Genomic DNA, 26,916 nt, shown 5'->3' with positions numbered 1-26,916 from the left:
AGGGTTAAAGAATGTTTGTTTTTCTGATTTCCCTGTTGCACCAACATAGTTAACAGTTTCTTGGCTTAAATTTCCCTGGTTTGTATTAAATACTGAATAAGTAGCCCCAGTGTCTATTAAAAAGTCACTTTTTTTCTTTCCCCAACTGCATGGTAACCAGGGGTTCAGCTGGGGTTTCCACCCCCAGTTCCCATCTGTCTTGGTGTAGGTGTAGTTCTCACACCCCTCAGCCTCTGGGGACAGTCCCTTCTCTAGTGCCCAAAATTTTTCCAATATGTGTATTGATTTAGCCATAACCCTTCTGGAGCAGGGCCTTTCCCTGCTCTGCAGTTGGACAGCGTCCTCTGCAGGTCTGCTATCAACACTGAATCTCTGTCTCTCCTCCCTTTCCAGCTCCTGTTTTCTTTTTTTTCCTCCTCTCTTTCCTTTTCTCATTGTCTTTATTTTCTCTTTCCTTTTCTTGTCTTTCTCTCTCCTCTTTTTCTATGTCCTTAATTCTATTAATTTCTTCTTCTTCCCTATCATTAAAAGTTGTCCAGACTACTTTGAAAAGTTTCCTTAAGTCTTTCAAGTTGTCTCCCTCCGGTTTCTGTAACTTTTTTCTAATATCCGGGGCTGAGTTCCCTATAACTATAGAAGTCCTTTGTTCAGCTTCTTCTATTTTTTGGGGCTGATATTAATTTGTCTCCTGGCAGCTATCCTTAGGCATTCTGCAAATTCACCTGGTGTCTCCAGTGGTTCTCGGCTCACCTCATAAAATTTAGACCAATTGATTGCCTTTGGCATTGCACGTTTAAAGCAAATTAATATCCAATTCTGTTATCATATCAATGCAACTCTTCCCATTCCCATGTTGTGGTCCCAGTGGGGGTCCTGGAATGGAAAATTCTGTCACCTTTCCTGGCAACCTGCCTTCCATAATTATCTTTTCCACCTCCTTTCTAGCAACCCAGAGCAACATCTCATTTTCTGTGGAATCTAATGAATTATCTACTAGGACCCGAATGTCTGCCCAATCAGGGTTCTGGGTTTTGAGAATGTTTTCAAATAATTTTTCTTCTTTCTCTGGGTCTACCCTATAAAGGCCTGCCCATTTTGCCCATGCCTCAAGATCCATTGGAGAGAAAGGTACCTTCACTACTATTGGGCAAGAAATTCCCACTCCCTCTTGGAGCAGAGCTATCACCTCCTTCTCATGCCTTTCCTTCTCACTCACTTCCTGTTTGCCCCTCTCCTACTTACCACCTTCCAGTCTACTCACTTCCTGTTTACCACTTTCTGACTTACCACCTTCTGGTCCATGTACTTCTTGTTTATCCCCTTCCTGCCTTCTCATTTCCTGTCTACCCCAGGTCCACCCTGCCACTTGGCTTGAAAGTAATTCCTGGCTCTTTTCCAACTGCCTGTTCCCTCCTTGCACTCCCCAGGTCTCAGACACAGACAAATCCTCTCTATCTTCCACATCTGGTGCCATCATTATCTCTACATCATCCTCCTATCGACTACTGCATTATAGATAGCCATGCCTAATACTACAAGAGGAACAACATCACTTCAATCTCCTATCCTTTGTACTTTCCTTTTCTGATGATAACACGAAGGACTCTGACTGGACATGTAAATGTCCCTTTTGCCATTCTGGGTGCTTTCTCAACTTAAAGAACAAATCTGCATAAGACACCTCATCCCATTTTTCTTCCTTTCTACAAAACAACGTCAACTGTAGAATGGTGTTATGCTTTAAGGTACCATTCTTTGGCGATTTAGCTTGTTCTCAAGCTCATAGAAGGGCCATGAGTCATTACAATATTGGATCAGTGCCAGTTTACTTAGTGGTTTTCCTGCTATCTTTTTCTAGTGGTTTAATATACATTTCAATGGAGAATTTGGGATATTGTCCCCCACTCTCTTTTTTTAGGAGGACCTGCTCCCATATTCAATAATTACAATTACAGGTAGGGGATTGCCTGACCTGCAATCACTAAAACTGACACAAGAGGGCGCTCCAAGACCACAAATGCAGTCTCCCCCAGCAACACCAAATATGCATTAATACTCGAAAACCTCAGCAAACTCACTCTTGAACACTCTTTTAGCAAAGATTTTTTTATACCATAGGCATCCCTGCTTTTATATGCCAGCAAACTCAAATCACCACACACCACTATCATGCACAAACACACTCCAAGTTCAAGAAAAATGCAAGGACTACAAAGCAATTGAACAGATTTCACCACTCTCCAGCCAAGGCTGGAGATGAGGTCTGCTTGAAAACTGAGCCTGGGTTTTGTTTCCTCCTCCTCTACCCAAATCAACATAGCAATACCACCACAAGACAGTGAAACTATGGGCTTGGTCTGATGATACCTCCCAGAGAAAACCTCTACTATTACCAGGGAACTCAAACACCTATTCCCTTTTCTTTTTCCAGGGGACTAGAACCTCTTATACACAGAAGGGGACAAACTCCCAAGGGGGAGGGAAAACTTGAACCGCCCCCCCCGCCCCTTGTCCCCTCATTTTTGGCAAACTTATTCAGGGGCTGTGTAACCCAGGTTGCCTGTGAACCCCTTACTCTTGGGCCTTGAATCTGCCTTTCCAGTAACTCAAATCTACCCCTTGCCAAAAACCCCCAAAATAATTGAAATTATTCCTTTGCTCACTCAGGGATTCTATTCTCCCTGAGCCTCAGGAGATGATCAGAAGTCAAAGCTCTCCCCAAGAATCCCTCAGAGCCAGCTGCAGATCTATCGGCCGCAGACCCTCCAGGGCTCATGGCTGAAGTTCCATCTGGGTTGCCAAATTACTGTTACCAAATGTCCAAAATATAGGAATCAAACTCTCCAACACTAAAATTGTGCCAAAGACAGCATCATTTATTCAGGCCTGAGCTGCATGCAGGAGGTTCTAACCTAACATGGACATGTGATTCTACAAGAGGGTTACTTATATACAGTGGCTACATGTGTGAGCTTAAGACCTCCGGTGCTCTAGGCACCAACTTCGTCAGGTTATCTTCTTAAATGAGTGAAGCAACTAGTAGTTGCTAAAAGGTTGCTTATTGCAGAAACACATCAGGCTCAAAAGGTACAGTCATAGACATCAAAGTCCATGCTAAGTTTTGGTATAAAGTCCCAGATAGAAGCAGAAGCTGCTCCCGGAGGTCCCAGTGGGGGCCAATTTTGCTGCGGCAGCTCTTCTTGAGTGCTGATGATGGTGGCGAACAAAGCAAAATAGAAAAGCAATGGCCGAAAGGCAGAAAAGGCACCAGCTCTCCCCAATGCATGCTCTTATATAGAATCTTCTCAACAAGGTAAGACGCAAACTCAGACCACCACTGCTTAACCTATTAGAATTCTAGTTTCTTAACACACCAGGTTATGTATAGACTACATATACAACCTATCTTGTTCTATCTGAAAAATGTAAGCAATATTCTTACTATTATGTCTAAGCACTGTCTACAACTGCGTTCCTGGAGCCTCCACTGAAAACATGAGTATGTTTTTCAGCCTTCACTAGAACTCGTACTTCTACTTTGGTATCTAAACCTTTTACTTACTAAAAGCATTAGAGCTCATACTAAAACTTACTGACTTACTTATCCTAAAACTTAAACTTATACTAAAACATAAACTTCCACTTTATGTGTGAGTGACTTAATATACTTCAATCCATCCAAAGGTTTTAATTCAATCCCTGCACTCTGAGTTCTCCCTGGAGAATTCACAGAGACCCCTGACACATTGACTCCAACATACATGCATAGTACAATTTACCCATTACCTTGAAATCCCACCCCAAGTTCCTAGAGATTCAGTCCTTTGTTTTATCACTGCATTCTTGGGCCAGATGTCATCTTGTTTTCTTCCAACTGTCCTTGCTGAAAGCAGCTTTCCCAGGCTTTGTTTCCCCACTGAAAGTTTCACAGGCATAGTAAAAATTGAATTAACTCTTGTTATCAATCTCATTGCGCTTTTTTTTCTGGGAAACTGTTATTTCAACCCATAATCACTGCTTTTTGTCCCTCTCTCACTAGAGTGGGTATCACCAAAAACCAGGAAATAAACCAATTTGTTGAGTTAGAAAGCTGACATTTAGCCTGAGTACGTGGGGGATCTCTCCATCTAACCTGCACCCCCTGCAGCCTAACAGACTAGCTTATATTCATGAACCTAATATATATTCACTATATTTCTATTACATATTCATTACATTTCCTGAATGCATGCATATATGCTAATTATTTCTGTGGACTTTTTTGGATATGGTTCCAGATCTTCAAATTAATCTTTTCTCTTTGAGAGTATCTCAAGTATGTGGTCAAGTCATAATGTACTTCTCTTATTATTCTAAAAGAATTTTTCAGCATCTTCCCCTGTAACAGTGGTGGGAGTTTTGCACCGCTTAATTAGTGGTTTGTCTCAGTCTCTTCTGAATTCATTTAGAGCCAGGATTAAAAAATACACAAAGGAAACTGATTTTCTTGTGTTTGGGCTTGGTTGTTTATTAAATCTTATCAAAAGTACAGAAAATTCAGCAGCACTTGTAGCCACCTGCTAGAAGCGAGCAAAATGGAGACAGATCCAGCTACTACAAGGTCTCTTAAACAGTCCAATAGAGAATTAACACCTATATTATTTATACTTTTAACCCAATAACTAACTTCCCATGACCCTTAGTGTGACACTGACTGACCAACCAGAAACTACTACCTGAAACCATAAAGAATAGGGAAAATGAGCACCGAAAGAGACACCACCCAAAATCCTCCATCTTGTCCCATACCTATTACTATAATATAAAAATCTCAAATTTAGAACCTTTCACCATGTGAAAGCACGCACTTCTATTTAACTACACACCCGTGATTTGGAAGCCCTCTCCAAGGCCTCAGGTCAAAAGCAGTGCTCTCCAGGGGGTCAGTGTCAGAAAGTACAGAAAGCTCAAAACCCCATGGTTTCTGGAATCCAACATTTCCCCTACTGCACAGAATCCTTTTTAAAGAAATATAACTTGTTCTGTATGGGGCGAGGGGGTGCATGTGTGGAGGGAAGGAAAAATGGCTGCTTGGAGTTTAATTTCCATCTGATTTTAAATCACAGCAAGCACTAAACCATGTCCCTAAGTGCCACATCTATGTGTCTTTTAAATACCTCTGGGGGTGGTGACTCAATTGCTTTCCTGGGCAACCTGTTTCAGTGCTTTACAACCAAGGCAAGACATGGTAAAACATGCTGGAAAGAGACACAGCTGAAGCCTTTATCCATCTACTTCTTGTGATATGGATAAACAGAGCTTTAGAAAAATGATAGGGTGTATTTGGTTTGCATGGCCAAGCTTTGGTAGTGGTGTGGGCTACAGGGGTGGCTTCTGTGAGGAGCTGCCAGAAGCTTCCTCCATGTCTGGCAGAGGCAATCCCTGCTGCCTCCAAAGATGGACTTGCTGCTGGTCAAGGCTGGGCCAGTTAAAAATGGTGGTAATGCCTCTGTGATAACATATTTAAGAAGAAAAAAAAGTTATTGCACAGTTGCAATTGCTGCCAGAAAAGAGCGGGATGAGAATATGTGAGAGGAACAACTCTGCAGACACAAAGGTCAGTGGAGAAGGACGGGGAGGAGGTGCTCCAGGCGCCAGAGCTGATTCCTCTGGAGCCTCAGGTGAAGACCATGGTGAAGCAGGCTGTCCCCCTGCAGCTCATGGAGGACCACAGTGGGATATATGAAGAGACGAGACCCACCAGCAGAGAGAGATTTAATCTGAAGTTTATTCAGAAGCATCAGTATATATATATATCTTTACTCCTAAGAGGTCTTTTTTGGTTACAGCTTACAGGCATGATCACGGTCCTACAATAAGTCTGTCCTCTTGGCATTTTCCATTGTTCTCTCCAAAACCATGGTAAAGGAGTGTGAAGAGTGTGCGTCTATAATGAAATAGAAGTAGAAAGTCATTTGTTCAGTTCTGTCTCAGGTACATGCTGTGTCAGAGAAATGCTGCTGATGCTGCTGGTACTGCTGCTGTCATTCTCTATTTAACTGTTTTCTTACACCAACACCTGTTAACCAAACACCACGGGGTTTTAGAGAACCACCATAGCCCATGGAAGAGACCCACGCTGGCGCAAGTTGATGCCTAAGAAGAGGCTGTGACCCTGTGGGAGGCCTGTGGAGACAGGAGACCATGTTGGAGAAGCCTGTCCTTTAAGGACTGCACCCCATGGAAGAGTGACCCATGCTGCAGCCATTTGGGGAGAACTATTGCCCATGGGATGGACTCAGTTCCTGCAGTTATTTTGCTGTTGGGCAGGGTCAGCACCAAAGACACAGACACCAACTCAAGGAATAAGTGTAATTTACTACAATGTAAAACTCCAAAGAATCACAAAAGGATAAGCTAAGCAATGTACCTAATCGTTACTACAAAAGAATGCCTATCATGATTAAGAAAGATACATCACCAGTTACCTTAATACTTTACCCCTTTATCCAGGTCCACACAAGCTGGGGAAGCCACTGTCACAGTGAAGGACTGAAGAACCATTCCTGGTAACTTGGAAATTCTGTAGGTGTGTCTACCTACAGGAAATGAGGCTTCCCACTTTGCTGTGAGAGGGTGTTGCCATAGAAAAGGTTATGGAGCGGGGTAGAGAACAGCAACAAGGCAGTCTCTTACTTGGTGCAAGAAAGAGCAAGAAAGAGCAATTTATTGAAGGAAGCCATTGCCTTAAATAAAGCAGTTTGTGCAAAACAAAATACAGACAGATCATTGGTCAGAGAAGGAGACACCTCTTGTCCCAGGCTTTCTCACAGATCCAGCAGGTGTTTTTCTTTTGTTATGATCCTTTCTCTCATGTTTACAGTAGGGAAAGAGCCTCTAGTTTGGAAAAAATCCTAGCTGAGGCTGAAAAAGTTTCATGGCCTGTGAAAAAGACAGAATCTGAGAAAAAGGCCTGGCAGATTTTTCCTGGGCCTTCAATGATGTCCACAAGAGGGTCCCATTTTTATACTGTTGAATAAACAAGCTACCATTACTTTTAGTGCAGGAACATCTGGTTTCATTCTCTTATTTGGTTTCTCCCAAAGCCTGGCCAGAGCTCAAGGAGGAACCAAGGGAATTGTCTTTTATCCTATACCCCCAAACAAGGCCACATGTGGCCTTGTCCAGTTTCTAAATATGGAAAGGTAAATAATTGTTTTGCCAATGAGCGGATACATATATCGCTAATATTACTTTGTTAATGAGCAAATATATATATATATATATATATATATATATATAAAACATTTTGTTGGAAGGTTCATCTAGAGGTCAACTTATGCTCATGGCCTGTTGTTCAGGCCTTAGTAATTCAGCAGTTTCCAGAGAACTGTTGCTCATGAGATGGACTCACGTTGAAGAAGTTCATGGAGAACTATCTCCCATGGGGGGGACCACATGCTGGAGCAGGGGAATGACTCCTCTCCCTGAGAAGTGGAAGAAACAGTGTGTGATGAACTGACCATAACCCCCACTCCCTGTCTCCCTGCACTTCTGGGGCAGAAGGTAGAGCTTGAAAGAAGGGAGGGGTGAGGGGAAAGTGTTTTAAAGGTTTTATTTTACTTGTCATTATCCTGCTGTGATTTTGTTGGCAATAAATTCAGTTAATATTTCTAAGTGGAGCCTGTTTTGCCCATGGTGGTATTTGGTGAGTGAACTCTCTCAGTCCTTAACTAATGAACCCTTTGTTTTATTTTCTTCCCCTGTCCAGCCTCGGAGGGGAGTGATAGAGAGGCTTTTGTGGGTGGCTGACATTCAGACATAATCAAGCCACTATATAGGGCAAAAAGCACATTCAGTTACTTAGGGCAGCCAGCAGTGCAGAGGAAGATCAAACATGCAGATTTGAGTTTATTCATCATAGAATCATCATTGAATAGTTTGGGTTGGAAGGGACCTTCAAGATCATTTAGTTCCAGCCTCCCTGCCATACACAGAGACATTTTCCACTAGACCAGGTTGCTAAAACCCCATCCAACCTGACCGTGAACACTTCTAGGGACAGGGCATCCACAATTTCTCTGGGCAACCTGTTCTAGTATCTGACCACCCTCACAGTAAAGAATTTCTTCCTACTGTCTTATCTAAATCTACTCTTTGTTTTAAGACAATTGAAGAGAGGTGGGCACTCTGGAATGAGTTGCCTCCCGTTACAGTTTTAACCAATCCTTTTTCACCAATAAGGGGAAACTAAATATGAGTAGATAAAATTGAAAAAATAGCAGTTTACTAAGAAGCAAAACAGTAAGAGGCAAAAAATGACAGTAAATAATGACTAGATACAAATTTGCTAAATCTTATTAACTCCACGGAAACAAAGAGAAAAACAAAATTGCCAGAATACCCCTCCCTTTCCCAAGATGGTGGGCTCACAGCCAACCTTGTGGCTTGAAAGACAAAGGGAAAATGGTGACTGCCTTTCCCCCCTCCAAGGTGGTAACCATGTGGTCTGGGAGACAAAGGGAAATTATGGTGAACAAAAAACCCTCCTGGGAAGGTAGGAGCTTATGAAGAACTTCTAGTGGCAGACGAGGATTGCCAACGCGTGTGAGGTCAGTACTGCTGCTTGCTGCTTCTTCCTGCCACCTGATGGACTCTGCTGGTATTGGTGCTTCTGTTTCTGAGCTGTTGGTATGTTGAGGAGGGGGTGGAGAAACTGTCTCTCAGCAGCAAAGTGTGATGGCCCATCCCCAGACCACCTCAAGCTTCATGCTCCCGACAGATGTTGCAAAATTCATTCCAAAACAGTTTCTGATTGCAAAATGCAGCTTTTCTATTTGCTACTCTTGCGAGCTCAGAAAAACCTGCTCAAAACAACCTCAGATGAAGTGTAGCCTCTGCCTTGAGCAAAAGCCACCAGGCAAAAGAGAACTCAGATTGGGTGCTCTGACTTTCTAAAGGGACCCCGGCAACTCCCCAGCCGTTTCTGGCCACGGTGCTGGGTCTTAAAAGACAGCAACAATTTTGGGCACAGATACATATGGGTTACCCAGGACACTTCTAAGTTTAAAGCCATTCCCTCTTGTCTTATAACTACACACCCTTGTAAAAAGTCCCTCTCCAATTTTCTGGCTCCCCTTAGGTACTGGAAAGCTGCTTTAAAGTCTTTCTGGAGCCTTCTCTTCTCTAGTCTAAACAGCCCCAATTCTCTCAGCCTCTCCTAATAGGAGAGGTGCACCAACCCTCTAATTGTCTTTGTCTCCTCTGGACTTGCTCCAATAGGTCTATGTCCTTCTTACATAGAGGGCCCAGAGCTGGACACAGTACTCCAGGTGGGGTCTCATGAAAGCAGAGTAGAGGAGCAGAATCACCTCCCATGACCTGCTGGTCACACTGCATTTGATGCAGCCCAGGACACAATTTGCCTTCTGGGCTGCAAGTGCACATTGCTGGGTCTTTTCAAGCTTCTTGTCCATCAGCATCCCCATGTCCTTTTCCTTAGAGCTGTCATCTCAATCCATTCTTCACCCAGCCTGTATTTCTGATGGGGATTGCCCTGACTCAGGTGTAGGACCTTGCACTTGGCATTGTTGAACTTGATGAGATTAGCATAAATGGGCTGTTGTGGTTTGATACTGGCCAAACACCAGGCACCCAAAAAAAGTTGTTTGCTCACCCTCTTCTGTTATAGTTGGGCAGAGGAGAGGGAAAAAGAATTAATGAAGGGCTCATGAGTGAGATAAGGACTGGGAGAAAAACATTCTAAGAGCAAAACAAGTTAAAATTTAAAGGTATAAAGTAAATTTATTATTAACAGAGTCAGAAGATAATGAGAAGTAAAATAAGCCTTTAAAACACCTTCCCCCAACCCCCTTTCCCACTGACAGCACAGGAAGACAGGGCATGGGGATTTTGGTCAGTTCGCCACTTGAGATCTTCTGTTCGCTCAGGGAGAGTCTTTTCTCTGCTATGCCATGGGGTCCCTCCCATGGGCAAACAGTCTTTCCAAAACTGCTGTGGTGTGTGTCACTCATCCACAGGATGCAGTCTTTTAAGGATAGGCTGCTCTAGTTTGGAAGCAAGGGCCGTCTCTCTCTATTTGGGTCTCCCACTGGATCATGGCTTTCTCTGGCATTCACCTGCTCCAGCGTGAGCACTTTTCCCATGGGCCACAAGTGGATCTCTGCATCCCCCATGGACTTTATGGGTTGCAGGGAGACTGTTTCATCATGGTCCTCACCATGGCTTGCAGAGGAATCTTGGCTCTAACGCTTGGAGCACCTCCTCCCACTCTTTTTTCCACTGACCTTGGTGCCACCTTGTTGCTTTCCCTCACGTCCTCACTTCCTCCTCTGACTAGAAGAAAAACTGCTGCTCATCAGTATCATTGCCAATAAGTCCCATCAATTCAGATTCCTACAGGATCCTGCAGCACTGAAAGGCCTATCTAGGTTCTGCACTGGAAAGTCGCTTGCCATGTTTTCTCCACTGGCCATGCGGCCCTGCTGCCACCGAGCAGGCAGTGGTGTCCGCCACAGTGCTGGCACTATTTAATGCCTTTCTTCATGCAGGGTGCCAGGAAGGAGAAGCTACTGCCCTTGCCCTGTCCTTCTGCCTGTGGCATGGCTGGCTAGTGGTGGCCAGGCAGTCAAGGATTGCTGTGGGCTGTGCCAAGATGGCAGCGGCCTTGGAGCATTGCCGCAGGCTGTGCTGGGATGGCCTCCGGTTGCAGTACCTCACTATCCATGGAAAAAATTGTGCTTGTGCTGTTTTGATTTTTTTCTTAAATATGTCATCACAGAGGCATTACCAACCTCTCTAATTGGGCCAGCAGCATGTCGATCTTCAGAGCCATCAGAGATTGGTTCTGTCAGACATGGTGGAAGCTTCTAGCACCTTCTCACAGAAGCCACTTCTGTGGCCCTCCCCCGCTACCAAAAATCAGGCTGTGCCAAATCAACACATGGGCTCATCTCTCAAATGTGTCAATGTCCCTTTGAATGTCATCCCTTCCTTCTGTTGTGTCAACTGTACCACACAGCTTGGTATTGTCAGTGAACTTGCTGAGGGTGCACTCTATTCCACTGTTCATGTAACTGACAAAGATGTTAACCAGCGCTAGTTCCTTGAGGAATGCCACTCATCACTGGTCTTCACTTGTGTCTTGGTTTGAAATATAGTTCTCTGCTGAGGAAGGCAGGAACCTCCCTTGGAATGGAGAATATGACCTCCTTCCCTCCGAATTACTATAACTTTGAAATTAAGGGTCTTTCAGGCAAAGATATGGGAAAAGGAATAAAAATTATTTAGTAGTCTGTATACGTATAACAAGGCAAACAAACAACAACACTGGCAGCAGCAACAAACAGAACCAGAAACCCAATAACAGCCTTCTCTCGGCTGCAGGCAGTTTTCCCCTTTGGTGTAGTTATGGTCACAGCCGGCAGGGACGCTGGTAGGCTCCCGGTCGGGCACGGCAGGTGTAATAATTCCCTCGCGACTGCAGGGGGTGCTGTGGCGTGAGCTCAGTCACGTCCCTCAAGTGGCAATGGCGCACTGGCTGAATGGCAAAAATGGGCTGCAGTAGGAACCTCGGAGAGGCAGCTGGAACGTCAGGATGGGCTCACCTGGTCTAGCAAGCAGGAGGTAGCGGAAACTCCGCAGCGGTGATGGCTGGTCCCTGAGTCAAGGCTGTGTGGAGGGGGATGGCCCCCCCGGTGGGGAACAAAGGTGTTTCCAGGTCCTGGCGTGGCATGCACTGGCTCTGGGCTCCCCAACGGTAGGGAAGCAGAGAAGCAAGCCAGCAAGCTCTGTCATAGCGCTAAAGGAAAAGAATGAAAAAGAAATAGGCAAAACCCACAGAAGCAACAGTATCCCTTGTCAGAGACACCAGTGGCGTAGCCAGCCGAAAAAGCCTCCCCGGTAGGACTGAGCTGCCCCTCGTGCCCCCGCCCCCAACTATCTCCAGAAACCCCGGTCCAGCTCTCACTCATCGCGATACTCCTAGAGGCAGGGAGGATGCGCTGGGGGTCTCACATGGTCTCGCAGGAAGAACCACAGGTCAGCTCGTGAGGTGTACCCTCTCTCCCTAGCTGGGGGGCGTGGAGCTCTGACTTGGGGGCCTGTGACTCGTACTGATGCTACGCTGATCTTCCTCACCTCCTCCCTCACCTCCCTCATCTTCTCCCTCATCTGCTTCCTCATATCCCTCATCCTATCTTGGACCTGTTGGAGGTCCCTGACCACGGCAGAGACATTGGCCTGCATTGGGCCATTCATCATGCTCTCAAAACTTCTGAGTTTGTTGGCAACAGAACACACTGTCTCTGGGTGGTTATCAGCATTAATCATTGCTATGTAGGTGGTATATTGAGATGGCCCCAAGGTTGCCAAATTCCACAGCATCTGCCCTGTGCACTTGACCTTGTCAGGGTCATTGTCATGCTGTCCATCCCTCCCAAAGAGTACCTCTAATACTGCTGTTTCTCTCAGCTGCTGGATCCCTTCCTCAAGGGTCTTCCAGCGCATTCTACGTTGGTGCTCCTGCATTCTCTCTCTGTGGACAATCCTCTCTCTCACACTCATTAAAAGCCAGTCCCAGAGGGAAAGGAGGCCTTGCTCCCTTACGAATATCTGGTCCAAACCTGAATCCTGGGCCAAGGATCCCAAATTCCTGGCCTCAGTTCCATCCAGTTGTACACCTGTTCCTGTAAGGTCCCAGAGCTGGAGTAACCAAGTTGTAAAAGGCTCATGGCCCTGCTGTGCAATGTCTTTACGCAGGTTACGGAGACTATCGTATGAGAGGGACTCGGTGACAATCTCAACCTCTGGCTCCCTTGCTGGTTGTGAGGACCCTCCTTGCTGATCCCCATTATCTAGGTGCCTGGTTTTAATCTTAGATTTTCTAGTTTCCACAGGGGCAACTGCTGCTGGCTGTGGCTGCTCCTGTGATCCAGCTGGAACCTGGACAGATACAACATCTACGGGTTCCACTGCAGCACCATCTGACTCTCCCTCTTTAGGGCAGGGGGAGGGTTTCTCACCAGCTGGAGAAAAGTGCTCCTTCATCATCTGGCTATGCTCCTTCAACATCTGGCTTTGCTCCTTCAACATCTGGCTTATATCCTTCACTAGAGCCCCCACCCACTCTGGGTGGCTCATTTCTGCAGTGGGCTGTGGGGCAGGGTTAGGCTCTGGGGCAGCATTCCTAGTCCCTGGGGCAGAGGCAGGTTCTGGGGCAATAACCCTAGTCCCTGGGGCAGAGGCAGGTTCTGGGACAGCATCCCTAGTCCCTGGGACAGAGGCAGGTTCTGGGGACACATCCCTAGTCCCTGGGGCAGAGGCAGGTTCTGGGGCAACATCCCTAGTCCCTGGGGCAGAGACAGGTTCTGGGGCAACATTCCTAGTCCCTGGGGCAGAGGCAGGTTCTGGGGCCACATCTCTATTTCTTGGGGTAGGTATCAGAGTTGTTGTCCAAGCCAATATTCCCTTGTTTCTGAATGCTAAGTAGAACAGGCCTATCAGCAACGCTTGACACTGTATAATAGCACTAGCAATTAAAGCAGATCTGAAATCCTTGAGAACTGGTGGGGTAACATCAAAAAACTGGGTGATGGGTTGGGAGAAAATTTCCCTTGCATTTGTTACCTCACAGTAAGTACCATTTCTGAAATAATCCCAGAAACACACAGTTAGAGTACGATAGCTCTGGATCCATGTGGCCAATTCCCAGAAAAAATTAAAAAAACTTGAATTCCTGACATAATCAATCCACCAAACGAATCAGATAATAGTTACAGTAACTTTTTATTGAGGGGGCCCATATTCAAATAAGGGCTTGCAAATGGGAGGGAGATGGCTGTGACCACATGGAGCCCAAACCAGATGAAACCAGACAACATGTTGCCACTTAAGAGAGCTGTTATTCCTGTCTTAACTCTCAACTCAGTGCCCTCTGTCACACGTCTGTGTCGCCAAAATCTGTCCTTGTTTGAAAGGACGGGTGTCTGCCAGTAAAGGCAGAAGTTTTCCTTTGAAATAGAGACTTTAATTCCACTCCCCCCAAGTATTATAATTGTTTGAATCAAGGACTCTGAGGCAGGGATAAGGGGGTGGGAATAACAGCTCTTTTACTAATATATCTAACCGTACAAGCAGAAAACAACAGCAGTTGTTAAAATTGCTAACAGAACAGAATAGATAACTCAGTGTCAGTCCCTTCTTTAGATGCAAGCACACTGTCTGTGTGCTTAGTCCCAGTCCTGCAGCTGGAACAAACCCGGAGCTGCTGAGGGCAGGCGGGAGCGGAGGCAGGAGGGGGCGGCAGCGGCCACGCCGGTCTCGGGTGGGAACGGGCTGGAGCGGGCGGCTCCTCGCTCACCGTTTGTGTCTGGGTGATCAGCTGTGTCCGCAGAGGCAGGAGGCTGGAACGGGGCAGATGCAGGGCAGGTGATCACAGAGGGTCTGGCTCTCCTGTGTTCCACTGCAGGGGCTGCAGACAGGTTGTCCTCCTCTGAGCTCACCGGAAACCCGAGTCCCCTCCGGAAGCCTGAGAGGCCCCTCTGGGAGCAGCTGCCACCGACCCCTTTTATCTAGAGTCATCAGAGATCCTGGGTGTAACCCGGCCAGCTCCATTGGCATGATAATGGGAAAAATTCTTTAAATTGACACAGTAATAGAAAAACTCTCAACCCTGAACACCATGACACCCACCAAATCCACTCACTCCTCACCACAGCTGGACAGGAGAGAAAATATTACAAAGGTTCCATGAGTTAAGGACCAGAAGAGAGCACTCACCAAATACTGTCAAGGGCAGAACAGGCTGGAATTAAAGATATTAATTGAATTTATTGCTAACAAAATCCCAGCAGCACAGGGAGACAGGGAGCCGTCAATTCACCCATTTTTTCTTGTTTTGCTGTGGAGAGGAGTCCTTCCCCTGCTCCAGCATGGGGTCCATCCTATGGGAAACATTTGTCCATTAAGTTCTCCAACGTGAGTCCATCTCCTGTGCAACAGATCTCCATGAACTGCTGCAATGTGAGTCCATCCCATGGGCAAGTCCTCCCCAATCTGCTGCAGCATGGGTCACTCTTCCACAGGGTGCAATCCTTCAAGGACAGGCTGCTTCAACGTGGGCTCCTCTCTCCACGAACCTCCCACAGGGTCACAGCCTCCTCTGCATCCCTGTGGTCCTCCATGAGCTGCAGGGGAACAGCCTGCTTCACCATGGTCTTCACCTGAAGCTCCAGAGGAATCAGCTCTGGCACCTGGAGCACCTCCTCCCCGTCCTTCTCCACTGACCTTTGTGTCTGCAGAGTTGTTCCTCTCACATATTCTCATCCCGCTCTTTTCTGGCAGCAATTGCAACTGTGCAATAACTTTTTTTTTTCTTAAATATGTTATCACAGAGGCATTACCACCATTTTTAACTGGCCCAGCCTTGACCAGCAGCAAGTCCATCTCTGGAGGTAGCAGGGATTGCCTCTGCCAGACATGGAGGAAGCTTCTGGCAGCTCCTCACAGAAGCCACCCCTGTAGCCCACACCACTACCAAAGCTTGGCCATGCTGAGTGTTGCAGAAGATGCTAGCCCCCCTAAAGTATACCCTTGGGACGCCATCCCATGAAACAAATGAACTCCTTCAAACAAGACCCCCCCTCCCTTATCGAAAACCCTGTTATCTCTTAGGATTTCTATTGGCTCTTAAAGTCACAAGTTAATTGGTTGTTTTTTTACTTAAAGTTTTAAGATAATTGGTTAGTTTGTAAGTTGTAGTTTTTATTGGTTAGAAACTCAATCCTTTGGAAACCTATATAAAGTCTTTGTTATCTGATATAATTCGACCGTTGTTAGCATTTCCCTTCGAAGGCAATAAAGTTATCTTCTGAACCTTTTCTGCACGATTTCAAGCCTTTACACTTTGCTAGTGGGTAGGTGAGGGTTCTGTATCCGGAGTTCAGAGATATCTGGACTCAGGGCTGCAGACCCCAGGGTTGGAAAGCACACAACCTAAAACCAGCTACAGTGTCATCAGTCAACTCCTATTTCCATGTGCCTTAACATAGTTTTGAGGAGAATCTGCTCCGTGATCTTTCTGAGCACAAAGGTGAAACTGACTGGCCTTTAGTTTCCTAATTTTTCCTTATTGACATGCATTGAGTTTGCAGTGCGAAGTTTTGGTAGTGGGGGAGTGGCTACAGGGGTGGCTTCTGTGGAAAGCTGCTGGAAGCTTACAGTAGTATATTTGCTGGAGTCAGTGCCAGCCAGCTCCAAGATGGGCCTGCTATTGGCCATAGCTGAGCCAATCAGCAATGGTAGTAATGACTCTGTGATAATGTATTTAAGAAGGGGAAAAAGTTATTGCACAGAAGCTTTTGCATCTAGTGAAGAGCAGAGTGAGACTATGTTAGAGAAACATCTCTGCAGATACCAAGGTCAGTGGAGAAGGAGAGGGAGGAGGTGCTTCAGATACTGGAGTAGAGATTCCCCTGCAGCCCATGGTAAAGACCATGGTGAAGCAGGCTGTCCCCCTGCAGCCCATGCAGGTTAATGATGAAACAGATCTCTACCTGTAGCCCATGGAGGACCCCAAAACTGAGCAGGTGGATTCCTAAAGTAGTCTCTTACCCCACAGGAAGCCTGTGCTGAAGCAGGCTCCTGGTAGGAGCTGTGGGCCCATGGAGAGAGGAACTTGTGCTAGAGCAAGTTTGCTGGCAGGACTTATGACTCCTTTGGAGACCTACGGTGGAACATTTTGCTCCTGAAGGACTGCACCTGATACCAAAGTCATCTGTAAAACTTTTAAACACAATTTGAAGCATTAGAAAGCAGGCATTCTTTATCAGTGCTGGACACACTGAAGGATCTCTCCTTTAGAAGGATCTCTCCTTTAATGAGATAGGTGTGGTTATACTTTAGCATGGGGTATTTATTCCATCATGATCATACATATTCATTACAACATACTTCCTAGCTAATACATAAACATCACTTTTCCTAGAACTAATTTGCATGCATCCATCTCCTACTGGAAGTCCTTTTATGGTCCTAGAGGTTTGTCTAAAGAGGTCTCTGGTAGTCATATTCACTGAATGCTTCAATATTAGAGGTCCCCTTTCCTTTTTCTTTTTTTTCTTTGGGCATGCACTGTATCTTCTTGTTACATAACTTGCCAAAAAGCCAATATATTCCTCTGTTTTTCCACTGGTTTCAGCTACGTTTATCATCCTGTGTGCGTACTTTTACATTATTTTATGTTTTTTGCTAGTTAGTCTTTAAGCTCTATCCAGCAACATCAAGGGAACTGAAAATTTCTATTCTCTATGTTATCACACCCTGTGGAAGGGACCCACATGGGAGCAGTTTGTGAAGATCTGCAGGTCATGGGAAGGACTCACATTGGAGAAGTTCATGAAGGAATGTCTCCTGTGGGTGGGATCCCATGCTAGAGCTGGGGAAGTGTGTGAGGAGTCCTCCCCCTGAGGAGGAAGGAGCAGCAAAGACAACAGCTGATGAACTGACTGTAACTCTATCCCTGCACCACTGGGGCAGGCAGTAGAGAATCAGGAGTAAAGTTAAGCCTGGGAAGGAGGGAAATGTGGGGGAAGGTGTGTTTAAGATTTGGATTTACTTCTCCTGGACTTACTCTAATTTGGTAATAAATTCAGGTAATTTTCCCAAGTTGAGTGTATTTTGCCTGTGACTGTAATTGGTGAGTGATCTCTCCCTTCTCTTAACTCAAGCCTCTCATTATATTTTCTTTACCCTGTTCTGGAGTGGGATTTACAGTGGCTTTTATGGGCACCTAGCGTCCAGCCAGGGTCAACCTACCACAGTCCTTTCTGGTGCCCAAAGTGGGGCTTGAGACAAAAGCAGTTTTATATTGTGCGCTATAACTATGGTAGCTATTAAATGGCAAGCTCCTGTGTAGGATATGGAGTTTGTCATCTGTACCGCTTATCTCTTTATTCTGCTGAGTTTGGAAACATGCTAATACAAATAATGTCTCTGTGCTCTGTCCTGGCATTAATGGCCTTGCTGTTTTGTGGGTAGGATGAAGTTGAATTGAGATGGTCAGGTATTAGGAAAATTGGTAGCTGCAGTTGATTTGCTTTATTGCTAGCTTTGTTGGTTGTTGGTTTGTTGTTTTTTTTTTTTTTTTTTGCGGGGGGGAAATTTAAATTTATTTAAATCTAACTTAGGTTGACATGCCTGACCAAATAAGTGAAGCTATTAAAAAAAAAAGGTGACGCTTCAAGTACTTTTGTTGAACTTTTCCTAGCTCTTTTGCATGTTGACTTCTGTTGTAGCTTTATTCCTCTAGTATATTTAAACAGGAAACATTGTCTATTATACATAAGTAGCTTCTGATTTTCAGATCATAAGAAAATAATTCTTATGGACACTGACTTGTTGCACAGAGCACAACAAATGAGATTTGCTTTTAGGTTTTCTTTTGTGGAGTATTTCACAAGTGATCCACAGTGCTTTACTTGTCTGCAAATGGATGTATGCACAGAGCAGTAAAGGATATTAACAGGTATAGACTTGTCTTTGGTATCTGGAATCAATACTTACTGCCTTTCAGATCACATAATTTGCCTTAATCTTAGAGTCTGTTATGTCCCTGTGTGCTTCTATGTGTAACATTTCTTTGTATTCAGATTCAAAAACGTGTTCAGCTGTACCTGTGTTTTGTTAAGAATAGTTTTCAATGAAGGGGGAAAAAAAAGGTTTTCTGTGTTGGATGCTTACTAGGGAGTAACTTTGAACTGACAGTGTAACAGGGCAAAATAGATCCTTGTTTTGTTCATTTGTACTTTCATTACCAGCTTCACTGTAATGGTATTAAAGGCATTTTACTGTTTGAGGCATGTGAACTGAAAGTTAGATGCATTTGAGTGGTCATAGGAGAAGAGATTGCATGCTGCTCCCAATTATTTGACAGTCCTCTTAGTTAAGGTAGTTGAGGCAGAGGGTGCCACAGCTTCCTTTAGTTTTCTGCCTTCCTTGTCACTTTGATATATTCTGCTTTTACAGCTCTATCCTAGTGCTTTCTGCTACAATGTGTGTTTCTTCCATCAAAAATTAATAGTGATAGCAGTAACCTTGATTTCTCTTTCCTGCTTTGAAATTTAACAAAAACATTTTCCTGGCTGTGTCCAGTAGTTATTTTGCTAAAGGATTCCTTTGGAATGTTTGGTCACTATTTGTGTAAAACTTTTTTGTGACAATTTTGTTAAGACTGTACTAAACTGGCTTTTCTGTTTCAGAAGATTGGCATTTTTTATTACACAAGTGTATTATGTTCATTATTTGAGACAGATGCATACAACCAAATTTAAAGTCTAGGATGAATTCAAGGCAATATCAATCAGTTTTTCTAATTGCAGTATTTCTAGAGTGTGAGATATTGCTGATCATTATGATAATTTTAGCTATTTTTACATTCTTTCACAGCCTCATGACTTTGACGAATGCAGGCTTGATATCAGTGTAAATGACAGTGTTTGGTACCTCCGAGCGCAGGACCCAGACCACAGACAACAGTGGGTAGATGCAATAGAACAACACAAGGTATGAGTTTTTTCTGATTTCATTTTTCAGTCCCTCATTAGATGTAGTGGTGTTTGCAGAGACTTATAAGCTTCAATGTACAGTCATTAAAGTACTCAAGGTATTTCTCAAAGATAAAAGTTGCAAGATTGAAGCCCTGATGTTAATTATGTTCCAAAGGAATTGATTTTCTTATCCTTCATATACAAGAGTTTAGAGAACTGTGAGCTAACAACTGAACCTTTCTTGAGCTCTCTAGCTTAAAAAAAAAAAAAAGCTTGCATTATGTTTAAGTGACTTTTAAATTGTTTTGGTTATCCTCTCTCACTGATTATTAAATTGGTTGTTATCTAAAAGCCACAAATGTTAAGCTTCTTAGTTGTAGAGTCCATTCTCCTAGGTTTTTATTTGGTTTTTAGGCTCATCTCTTTGTACACTTGGCTGCTTTAACTGTATCTGATTACTGGCTTTTGTCTCCTTGTCTTTTAAGGCCCTATTGTTCATCAGCATTTTCATTGAGTTTTCCTGATCTATGCCTTATCTCTTTCAATGAACTCTGTCACTTTCATTTTGCCTAAAGGGCTTGAAGGTCAGATATTTTAAAAATATGTAACACAGAAAACATCTGTTATGTTTTCAGATGAAAGATAGGCACTGCTCCAAGGTGTTGAGTGTAAGTACAATATATAGCACAATGAAACATTTGCATCTGGGTTATTTTTATGAATGAGAAGGGAGAGTTTGGATGGCCCCTGCCTTTGTACAGGTTTCTGGCAGTAGGCTGCAGCTTTATTGAGGCAGCCAGCATCCCAAAACCACTCTCGCTCACAAGTTCTTAATAATGACTGATCGGGTCTATTACAACATGAATTATTTATTGAATAGACACAAGGAAAAAACAGACATAAGACTTTAACAGGGTTAGTTACTACACAGGATGTCACTGCTGAGACAGGCATGACTGACTATCATCAGTCCCTTATTATCTTAAAAACTTCTCATGCCTTCTCTCTAGAGACTTTGCACAGACAGCTCCTCATAGGACTAATTCCTTTCCTCACAGACAGCTCCATGCCGCACTGACTCCTTTCCTCATTCTCTCTGCTAGTTTCCTTCTTTCTTCTGCATGACTGGCTAACTCCAACCTGTCCTTTGCATAGCCACCTAACCCTGTCTGTCCCTTACACAACTGCATTTCCCTTCCTCTTCACAGCACAGTCAGCAGACCTAAACTCCCTGATAGCCAGCTAACCCACTCTTTTATAATACCCATCCTCATTGGACAGGCAAGGCTGTTCCCACTCCTCGATAATCAGTACAGCTGTAATTCATTGAGGAAAATTGCCTTCAGCACTATCCTTACTGACGGAGATCAACAAAAAGATGAGACCCCCACTTGCATAATGAAGAGATGAGACCCCAATTTGATGCAAGCATGAAGCTGATTTATTGATTTCACACATCAATATATATACCTTATCAACTATAGCTAAAAATAGCACAATCACGATTGGTGTTTCTAAGTAACATTACTTAATCAGAGCTCTGCACAGAGCCTCTGCACAGACCTGTACAGAACAGCATAGACACGTACGGTTTTGCATGATTTATCTTAAACAAAACGCACCAAGCACACCTTTTGCTTCTTTATTCAGGCTTCTGCCTCAGCTTGTCAGGGCTTGTGGCCTACCTAACTTTATACATCTACATCAGTCATGAGTTGAGCAGTGCTCTGAGCCCTGCTCTCCAGCTGTATTTCTACACCTTAAAAACCATCCTCCCTGGCCTGGTTTGAAAGGACAGGTGTCTGCCAGTAAAGGCAGAAGTTTTCCTTTGAAATAGAGACTTTAATTCCACTCCCCCCAAGTATTATAGTTGTTTGAATCAAGGACTCTGAGGCAGAGATAAGGGGGTGGGAATAACAGCTCTTTTACTAATATATCTAACCGTACAAGCAGAAAACAACAGCAGTTGTTAAAATTGATAACAGAACAGAATGGATAACTCAGTTTCAGTCCCTTCTTTAGATGCAAGCACGCTGTCTGTGTGCTTGGTCCCAGTCCTGCAGCTGGAACAAACCTGAAGCTGCTGAGGGCAGGCGGGAGCGGAGGCAGGAGGGGGCGGCAGCAGCCACGGCGGTCTTAGGTGGGAACGGGCTGGAGCGGGCGGCTCCTCGCTCACCGTTTGTGTCTGGGTGATCAGCTGTGTCTGCAGAGGCAGGAGGCTGGAACGGGGCAGATGCAGGGCAGGTGATCACAGACCGTCTGGCTCTTGTGTGTTCCACAGCAGGGGCTGCAGACGAGGCGTCCTGCTCCGAGCTCGCCGGGAACAGAAGTCCCCTCCAGAAGCAGGAGAGGCCCCTCTGGAAGCCGTTCCCACCTTCACCTTTTGTCTAGAGTCATCAGAGATCCTGGGTGTAACCCGGCCAGCTCCATTGGCATGATAATGGGAACAATTCTTTCAATTGACACAGTAATAGAAAAACACTCAACCCCTAACACTATCCACCCCAAATTTTTTCCATGCCAACATGCTACAGCATATTAAAACCTTTAAATCATATACATACATGCAGTTACAGGCACAGTATCATAGATAGTTCACCCTAGAACAAGGTCCCCTTGGGGTATGCATCGAGTCTCTCCATCCTTTTGCATCACCCACCAAGTGCAACCTGGTCCTTGAGCGAAAACCACCCCACGAACAGGATTGTCTTTGCTGGAAGCAGAGTTCACCCAAACAGTTTTCCCTGACATGCCTCTCAGCTGTACCACTGGAACCTTATCTCCATCTGGTGTTCCCAAGGGCTCAGATTGGGCAGGGCCTGCTCAGTTAGTGGAACCTCGGGTATTCACTAACCATGTGGCCTTTGGTAGATTGATCTCCCAATTCCTGAAAGTCCCCCCACCAAGTGCCTTTAAGGTGGTTTTAAGCAGACCATTGCACCGTTCGACTTTCCCAGCTGCTGGTGCATGGTACGGAATATGGTACACCCACTCGATGCCATGTTCTTTAGCCCAGGTGTTTATAAGGCTATTTTTGAAATGAGTCCAGTTGTCTGACTCAATTCTCTCAGGGGTGCCATGCCTCCAGAGGACTTGCGTTTCCAGGCCCAGGATGGTGTTCCGAGCAGTGGCGTGAGGCAGAGGGTACGTCTCCAACCATCCAGTGGTGGCTTCCAACATGGTCAGCACGTAGCGCTTGCCCTGGCGGGTCTGAGGCAGTGTGATATAGTCAATCTGCCAGGCCTCTCCATACTTATATTTAAACCACCGCCCCCCATACCAGAGGGGCTTTACCCGCTTGGCCTGTTTGATGGCAGCGCACGTGTCACAGTCATGAATAACCTGAGAGATGCTGTCCATGGTTAGATCCACCCCTCCGTCTCGTGCCCACTTATAGGTGGTGTCTCTGCCCTGATGGCCTGAGGCATCGTGGGCCCATCGAGCCAGGAACACTTCTCCCTTGTGTTCCCAATGTAAGTCTATCTTTGAGACCTCTATCTGAGCAGCCTGATCTACCTGCTCGTTGTGTCTGTGTTCTTCATTAGCCCGACTCTTGGGAACATGGGCATCCACATGATGGACTTTCACGGGGAGCTTCTCTACCCGAGTGGCAATGTCTTTCCACTCATCAGCACCCAGACTGGTTTTCCTCTACGTTGCCAGTCAGCCTTTTTCCACCTTTCCAGCCAACCCCACAGAGCATTGGCTACCATCCACGAATCAGTGTAAAGGTAGAGCTTTGGCCATTTCTCTCTCTCAGCAATGTCCAAGGCCAGCTGAACAGCTTTGAGTTCAGCAAGTTGACTCAATCCACCTTCTCCTTCGGTAGCTTGTGCAACCTGTCGTGTGGGGCTCCATACGGCTGCTTTCCACTTCCGGTTCATCCCCACAATGCGGCAGGAACCGTCGGTGAAAAGGGCGTAGCGTGTTTCATCTGCTGGCAGCTGGTTGTACGGTGGAGCTTCTTCAGCCCGGGTCACTTGCTTCTGCTCGTCTTCGCCAGCGAGACCAAAATCTTCACCTTCTGGCCAGTTTGTAATTATCTCCAAAATCCCAGGACGATTTGGGTTACCAATATGGGCGCGCTGCGTGATGAGGGCAATCCACTTGCTCCATGTGGCGTCGGTGGCGTGGTGAGTAGAGGGAACCTTTCCTTTGAACATCCACCCCAGCACTGGCAGTCGGGTTGCCAGGAGGAGCTGTGCTTCCATGCCAATCACCTCTGAGGCAGCTTGAACTCCTTCATAGGCAGCCAAGATTTCCTTCTCTGTGGGGGTGTAATTGGCTTCAGATCCTTTGTAACTTCTGCTCCAGAATCCCAGGGGTTGGCCTCAGGTCTCACCAGACACTTTCTGCCAAAGGCTTCCAGACAGACCATGGTTCCCGGCTGCAGAGTAGAGCACATTACCTCTGGTCCTGTCCTGACTGGGCCAAGGGCTACTGCATGAGCGATTTCCTGTTTGATCTGGGCAAAGGCTTGCTGTTGTTCGGGGCCCCAATGGAAATCGTTCTTCTTGCGAGTGACCAGGTAGAGAGGGCTCACAATCTGGCTGTACTCAGGGATATGCATTCTCCAAAATTCTCCTATGGCACCTAGGAAAGCTTGTGTTTCCTTCTTGCTTGTTGGTGGAGACATTGCAGTGATCTTATTGATGACCTCAGTGCGGACCTGGCGCCGTCTATCCTGTCACTTCACTTCCAGGAACTGGATCTCTCGGGAAGGTCCTTTGACTTTGCTCTTTTTAATGGCGAAACCGGCTCCCAGCAAAATCTGGATGATCTCTCCTTTTTCAAATACCTCCATTGCTGTGTTCCCCCACACAATGATGTCATCGATGTACTGCAAATGTTTTGTAGCCTTACCCTTTTCCACTGCAGCCTGGATCAGTCCATGGCAGATGGTGGGGCTGTGTTTCCACCCCTGGGGCAGTTGCTTCCAGGTGTGCTGCACGCCCCTGCAGGTATAAGCAAACTGAGGCCTGCACTCTGCTGCCAAAGGAATGGAGAAGAATGCATTTGCAATGTCAGTGGTGGCATACCACCTTGTTGCCCGATGCCCCAAACAGAACACAAACTAACAGAGTTAGTTTATGCGGTGCTTTATTCAGGGCCCGGGGAACCTGTGGACTAGCGTCCAAAGTCAGGATCCCACCGTTCCCTTTTTCCATCAGGTTTTTATACCTTTTTGCAAAGTGGTCTACGTGCAGAAATACACATTCTTCAAAACAATACAGATACATAAATCTTGCAGGTATCATTACTAAAAGTTATAAATTTTGCATGCTTGTCTACTCAGAACTATAGGCTACCCCCCTTAATCCCCCTTGCATGTTTGCCCATCACCAGAACCCTTTATTTATTATTATTATACTTTAGCCTTATCTTGAAAGTTTCTAGATGTCCTATATGCTCTACTAAATCCTTTGATTATTGTTTTCACAGTTCTAAATGTTCTATATGCTCTACTAATTCTTTTCACTATTGTTTCACAAGGTAGGTTCTCAGGGCCTGTCCGAAAACTGCAGTTTTCTAAGCCTTAGCATGACTACTACTATATCTACATTAGTCCTTTTTCTCATTATTTTGGTATCAACCTTGCTGCCTTGGACTCCAGCTAGTACTGGAGTTCCAGCATGTCCAGCACGGCAGCGCTCAGCGGTGGAGTCACTTCATTCAATGCCCGATAGTCCACAGTCAGTCTCCATTCTCCATCAGATTTCTGCACAGGCCAAATAGGACTGTTGAAGGGTGAGTGGCTCTTGCTGACCACCCCTTGGCGCACTAGATCACGGATCATCTTGTGGATGGGGATCACAGCATCTCAATTTGTCCGGTACTGCCAGCGGTGCACTGTCATGGTGGCAATTGGCACCTGTTGCTCTGTCACTTTCAGGAGTCCTACTGCAGAGGGGTTTTCTGACAGTCCAGGCAAGGTGTTCAACTGCTTAATGCTCTCTGTCGCTACAGCAGCTATTCCAAAAGCCCACCTGAACCCCTTTGGGTCTTTGTAGTAGGCATTCCTGAGGAAGTCTATGCCTAGAATGCACAGTGCCCCTGGGCCAGTTACAATTGGATGTTTCTGCCACCCCTTCCCTGTCAGGCTAATTTCAGCTTCCAGCAAAGTGAATTCCTGTGATCCCCCCCGTCACCCCAACAATGGAAACAAGTACCTTCCCCACATGTTCTGATGGTATCAGGGTGCATTGGGAACCAGTATCAACTAGCACTTTATGTTTCTGTGTCTTTGATGTGCCAGGCCATCACACCCACACTATCCAATAGATCCTGTCATTTCATGCCTCTCCCTGGCTAGAGGCAGGGCCCCTCTAGCCCTGGTTATTATTTCTTTCCTGGGCATACATAGTGGAGGTTCCTTCCAGGGGATCTGACGGATCATCCTCCTTTCTGTAATACCCTGCACCTTGCTTGTGGGAGGTTGAGGCTACCTTCATTTTAGTGCGGCTCCCTCGGTTAGCATTTCCCTCTTTAAGCTGACGCACCCGTGCTGCCAGGACAGAAGTGGGTTTCCCATCCCATTTTCCCATGTCTTCCCCATGGTCTCGCAGGAAGAACCACAGGTCAGCTCGTGAGGTGTACCCTCTCTCCCTAGCTGGGGGGCGTGAAGCTCTGACTTGGGGGCCTGTGACTCGTACTGATGCTACGCTGATCTTCCTCACCTCCTCCCTCACCTCCCTCATCTCCTCCCTCATCTGCTTCCTCATATCCCTCATCCTATCTTGGACCTGTTGGAGGTCCCTGACCACGGCAGAGACATTCGCCTGCATTGGGCCATTCATCATGCTCTCAAAATTTCTGAATTTGTTGGCAACAGAACACATTGTCTCTGGGTGGTTATCAGCATTAATCATTGCTATGAAGGTGGTATATTGAGATGGCCCTAAGGTTGCCAAATTCCATAACATCTGCCCTGTGCACTTGACCATGTCAGGGTCATTGTCATGCTGTCCATCCCTCCCAAAGAGTACCTCTAATACTGCTACACCTCTCAGCTGCTGGATCCCTTCCTCAAGGGTGTTCCAGCACATTCTACGGTGGTGCTTCTGCATTCTCTCTCTGTGTACAAACTTCTCTCTCACACTCATTTAAAGCTGGTCCCAGAGGGAAAGGAGGCCTTGCTTCCTTACGAATATCTGGTCCATTTCCCAGTCTGGGGTTTCTCCTTTGCCCCAAGATCACCCCAGAGGGACACAAAGGTGGTTCAAACCCTGGTTTTCCCCGAAGCTGCCGAAGAGAGACTGCCAGAGACGGTTTTCTCTTTTCCCAAGGACTGTTTATTATTTCTTATCTCTGGGACCTTTTGCCTGGCCAGCAGCGGTCTGCTCATCCTGGCATCCATGGTGGAATCTGCCTG

The 26,916-nt window shown here is 45.7% G+C and overlaps 1 protein-coding gene across 1 annotated transcript in view; it reads left to right on the top strand.

The window, feature by feature from the left end:
* The window catches only part of LOC306814076 (ceramide transfer protein-like), a 116,451-nt gene that overhangs the window by 15,709 nt on the left and 73,826 nt on the right, over positions 1-26,916 (top strand). Inside the window, exon 4 of the mRNA XM_079329790.1 lies at positions 19,444-19,560. Within this exon, the coding sequence (XP_079185916.1) occupies positions 19,444-19,560 (117 nt within the window). The remainder of the gene's footprint in view (positions 1-19,443; positions 19,561-26,916) is intronic.

This window comes from Erithacus rubecula (genome assembly GCF_903797595.1).
Source record: "Erithacus rubecula genome assembly, contig: SUPER_W_unloc_1, whole genome shotgun sequence".
In the NCBI taxonomy this organism is placed as follows: Eukaryota; Metazoa; Chordata; class Aves; order Passeriformes; family Muscicapidae; genus Erithacus; species Erithacus rubecula.
This window is presented reverse-complemented; position numbering and strand designations above follow the sequence as displayed.